The sequence below is a fragment of the Silene latifolia genome, chromosome Y, assembly GCF_048544455.1.
Source record: "Silene latifolia isolate original U9 population chromosome Y, ASM4854445v1, whole genome shotgun sequence".
Lineage (NCBI taxonomy): Eukaryota > Viridiplantae > Streptophyta > Magnoliopsida > Caryophyllales > Caryophyllaceae > Silene > Silene latifolia.
Genome location: NC_133538.1, coordinates 378,181,878 through 378,186,913, shown reverse-complemented (window position 1 = coordinate 378,186,913; position 5,036 = coordinate 378,181,878). Strand labels below are relative to the sequence as shown.

At 42.7% G+C, this 5,036-nt stretch overlaps 1 protein-coding gene across 1 annotated transcript; it reads left to right on the top strand.

Moving 5' to 3' along the window:
- The first annotated feature begins 1,384 nt into the window (after positions 1–1,384).
- Positions 1,385–4,810, top strand: LOC141631917 (uncharacterized). The gene is made up of 3 exons (XM_074444525.1): positions 1,385–3,239; positions 3,552–4,005; positions 4,057–4,810. The coding sequence occupies exons 1-3, from the start codon at positions 1,385–1,387 to the stop codon at positions 4,808–4,810; spliced, it is 3,063 nt and encodes a 1,020-aa protein (XP_074300626.1).
- The last annotated feature ends 226 nt before the right edge of the window (positions 4,811–5,036 follow it).

Here is a 5,036-nt window from a genome sequence, read left to right as displayed (position 1 = left end):
ATTTTTGTTTTAGGATAGTTGTGTTAGTTAACCTTTGTTTCTTGTTGATAGTGTCTTGTTCATCACTTGTGTGAACTTTTTGATTGTGTGCTCTTGTGTAGAGTTGTTTATGGTCAATACTAGGAATTCAAGTGAACCACTTTTTCCATTCAATCCGGAAATTCAAAGATCACTTGCTTGGATAGGAGGAGGTATTAGAAGAGACACCCCGGTTATTGAATAAGTTAACCCCGTTACTCAACAAGACCAAGAGGAAGAGAACACCCTTTCTTTTGAACCCGAACCCATACCCATTCAAATCATCATGGGTGATCGTGAGGACGAACAACCACACGGAAATGGTGAGAGAGAGAACCCACCAAGGCCTAGAACCTTTAAAGAACTTACCTCCCCGGATCTCACACAAGTGCCCTTGTGTATCTCCTTTCCGGCATTGGCGGAAAATGCCACCTTTGAATTAAAGTCCGGGCTCATTCACCAATTGCCCCAATTCCATGGACTTAGCACGGAAGATCCCAACAAGCATCTAAACAAATTTCATGTGGTTTGCTCAAGCATGAAGCCTAATGGGGTTACCGATGAGCAACTCAACTAAGGGCCTTCCCTTTTTCACTCAAGGACGCGGCAAATGATTGGCTTTATTATCTTCCTACCGGGAGCATCACCACTTGGAATCAAATGAAGAAGGCTTTCTTAGAAAAGTATTTTCCCGCTAGTCTCTCATCTCAATTGAAGAAAGAAATAAGTAATGTTGAACAAATGGATGGGGAGAACTTGTATGAGTATTGGGAGAGGTTTAAACAACTTCTTGCTAGTTGCCCATACCATGGGTATACCGACCACGACCTTCTCTTGAACTTTTGTGGTGGTCTACTTGAGGATGATGCTAGGATGATTAAAGCCGCTACCCAAGGAGGGATTGAATATATATCGGTCCAAGAAGCAAATGAGTTGATTGAAAGATTGGTAGGAAGCTCTAGGAATTTTGGGAGGAGAATTAGAAAGAAAAGTGGGACATCTTCTTCAAGGCAAAGCTCCAACCATATGGAGGAGAAAATTGATTTTCTTACCAATTTGGTCAAGGAACTTACAAAAGGAAGTGGGAATGCTTCTCATGTGAAATTTTGTGGTCTTTGTAATGACCCAACTCATCCCACCGATGGGTGTCCATCTTTGCAACGGAGGAAGCAATTGAAACGGTGAAAGCTATTGGATTTAGGAAGTTTGACCCCTACTCCAACACTTACAATGAAGGGTGAAAATCTCATCCAAATATGGGTTGGGGGGGGGGGGGGACCAAAATCAAAACCAAAAGGGATCCTCAAATTCCTCATTTCAAAAGCCTAATCAAAATCAAAGCCAATCACAAAATTCCTTGGAAGAGATGATGAAGACACTTGCTATGAATCAAGTGGCAATGCAAAAAGAAAGTCAAGCCTTGCTAAACAACACCAAGGAATTTCAAACCGCCATGCTTCAACAAAACCGACTCATCGACTCTAGGTTTGTTAACCTTGAGACCCAAGTTGGTCAAATCCTCAATACACTCAATTCTCAACCCACTCAAGGAGGGAGCCTCCCTTCTCACACTATTCCTCCACCCACCAAGGAACAAGCAAAAGTGATCTCTTTGAGGAATGGTAGAGAGTTGGTAGAGGCACCCAAGGCTCCTAAGAAGACAAGACCACTTCCTATTGTTCATGAAGTGGAGGATGTAGTTGAAGATGAAATTGAAGTGGTAGTGGAACATGGGGAAGCATCTACACCTCAACAAATAAGGGTCAATGAACCGTTTCCGGAATATGAGCCACAAGCTCCATTTCCAAGTGCCTTGAATGACACAAGGATAATTGACAAGAAGACTTCAAACCTTTACGATATCTTTCGTAAAGTGGAGGTAAACATTCCACTTCTTGACCTTCTTAGTAGTGTGCCCAAGCATGCAAAGTTTTTGAAAGAGTTGTGCACTACTAAGAGGTCCAATAAGGCAAAGAGCATGAAAAAGGTAAGGGCTAGTGAACATGTGTCGGCAATTTTTCAAAAACGGTTGCCACAAAAATGTAGTGATCCGGGCATGTTCACCATCCCTTGTAAAATTGGTGACTTGGATTGTCAACATGCTATGCTTGATTTAGGTGCATCTATTAATGTCTTGCCCAATTACCTTTATGAGTCTCTCAAGTTAGGGCCTTTGAAACCGACTCGTACGGTCATTTCTTTGGCCGATAGGTCCAATATCTATCCTAAGGGAATTGTGGAAGATGTCTTGGTGAAGGTGGGGGAAATGCTTTTCCCCGCCGACTTCTATGTGATTGAAATGGAACCCGAGAAAGGGTCCACTCCCATTTTGTTGGGAAGGCCTTTCATGAGAACCTCCAACACCAAGATTGATGTATCTAGTGGACGTCTCACAATGGAATTTGAAGGGGAAAAGATTGAGTATAGCATCCATGAGGCAATGAAATACCCAACCAAGACTTCATCTTTATGTTTTCTTGAGATTTTTGAACCAATTGTGCAAACAGTGTATGAATTGTGTAAAGTTGATGCATTAGATGTTGTTTTGACTAATGGATTGGTTGGAGAGGATGTGGGGTATGCTTTGTCTTGTAATTTGCAGGAAACAATCAAGGACTTAGAAGAAAACCCCCCAATGGAAGAGTGGGAAGAAAAGGAAGAAATCTGGAAAACAACAGGGAACTCGCATCGTGCAAGTTTCCCAGTGCCAGAACTCGCACCGTGCGAGAATCCCCCTGTCCAGGATTTTTTCTTCCTTTATTCCAAATGGTTAGAAGAGCTACCAAAGGAGAAACCCGTACCCTCTATTGTCAAGCCTCCTATTGTTAAATTGAAACCCTTACCAAGCCACTTGAAGTATGCATTTCTAGGAGATGGAGAAACTTTACCGGTAATTATTTCAAGCAAGCTTACTAAGGAGCGAGAAGAGGCTCTCATTCGAGTTCTTAAGCAACACAAGGAAACAATTGGGTGGACAATGGCCGACATCAAGGGCATTAGTCCCACTTTATGCATGCACCGGATTCTTCTTGAAGATGAAGCAAAGCCCGTTCGACAACCACAAAGGCGTTTGAACCCTCCAATGATGGATGTGGTGAAGAAAGAGGTACTCAAACTCTTTCATGTAGGTATGATCTATCCTATCTCCGATAGTCAATGGGTTAGTCCAACCCAAGTTGTCCCAAAGAAATCCGGGCTAACGGTAGTCGAGAATCATGAAGGTGTTTTAACCCCCACTCGAGTTCAAAATGGGTGGCGGGTATGTATCGACTACCGTAGGCTCAATGTCGTGACCCGAAAAGATCACTTCCCGCTTCCCTTCATGGATCAAATGTTGGAGAGGTTAGCGGGAAAAGCTTTTTATTGCTTTTTGGATGGCTACTCGGGTTATTTTCAAATTCCAATTGCACCCGAGGACCAAACAAAAACAACTTTCACATGTCCCTTTGGAACGTTTGCATATAGAAAGATGCCTTTCGGTCTTTGTAATGCTCCGGGAATGTTCCAAAGGTGCATGATGAGTATCTTTTCAGATCATGTTGAGAACTTTATTGAAGTATTCATGGACGATTTTACCGTTCACCAATCTTTTGAGGATTGTTTGAGTCATCTCACTTGGGTCTTGCAAAGATGTATTGATACCAACCTCGTTCTCAACCATGAGAAATGTCATTTCATGGTTGATGAAGGAATAGTCTTGGGACATGTGATCTCCTCTAGGGGGATTGAGGTTGATAAGGCCAAGGTCGATACCATTCGCACCTTGCCTTATCCTACTAATGTGCGTGAAATGAGATCTTTCCTAGGTCACACCGGGTTCTACCGGCGTTTTATTAAGGATTTCTCCAAGATTGCCACTCCTCTATGCAATCTACTTCAAAAGGATTGTGAATTTATCATGAGTGAAGAATTCAAGGGAGCTTTTGATATGCTCAAGGAGAAGCTTATTTCGGCACCTATAATTCAACCTCCCAATTGGAATGAACCGTTTGAGATAATGTTGGATGCAAGCAATTATGCCCTTGGCGCGGTATTTAGCCAAAGAGTAGGAAGAGCACCTCATGTTATTCAATATGCGTCGACAATGATGAATGAGGCTCAAAGAAACTATACAACTACCGAGAAAGAATTTCTTGCGGTGGTGTTTGCCTTAGAGAAATTTCGACCTTATATTCTTGGAGCCAAGGTCATCATCTTCACGGATCATGCCGCCTTAAGGCATTTGGTGAACAAGAAGGAGTCCAAGCCCCGTTTGATGAGATGGGTACTACTTTTGAGTGAGTTTGACGTTGAGCTCAAAGACAAGAAGGGCACAACTAACACGGTGGCGGATCACCTAAGTCGAATTGTGCAAGAGAAGTCTCAAGAAGTCTTGGAATCACCAATACAAGCTTCCTTTCCGGATGACACACTCCTAGCATTGTCCTCCATTGAGCCATGGTATGCCCATATAGTCAACGTTTTGGTCTTACAAGAATTCCGAAAGGGTATTTCTCGCTCCCAACGGGATAAGATCAAGAGTGATGCTAAATACTATGTGTGGGATGACCCATACCTTTGGAAATTTTGTGCCGATCAAGTCATTAGGAGATGTGTCCCGAATACCGAGATCATTGCAATTCTTAAATTTTGTCACGAGTATGCTTGCGGTGGGCATTTTGGAGCCAAGAAAACGGCTAGAAAAGTCTTGGAAAGCGGTTTCTTTTGGCCCACATTATTCCGAGATGCTCATGCCATGGTGAAGACATGTGATAGATGCCAAAGAGTTGGCAACATTTCAAAAAGAGGATAAATGCCACAAACACCCATGATCTATTGTGAAATATTTGATGTGTGGGGTATTGACTTCATGGGACCATTTTCCGCATCTTGTGGCAATGTTTATATACTTTTGGCGGTGGACTATGTCTCCAAGTGGGTTGAGGCTAAAGCCACCAAGACCGATGATGCAAAGGTAGTTGGAGAATTCATCAAAACCAACATCTTTTTTCGGTTTGGCTTCCCAAAAGCCTTGATAA

Coding starts and splice junctions, on each gene's coding strand:
- LOC141631917 (XM_074444525.1), top strand. CDS start 1,385: ATGATGAAGACACTTGCTATGAATCAAGTGGCAATGCAAAAAGAAAGT. Junction 3,240..3,551: donor GGTAGTCGAGAATCATGAAG/GTGTTTTAACCC, acceptor GTATCTTTTCAG/ATCATGTTGAGAACTTTATT. Junction 4,006..4,056: donor CCTCCCAATTGGAATGAACC/GTTTGAGATAAT, acceptor CGCGGTATTTAG/CCAAAGAGTAGGAAGAGCAC.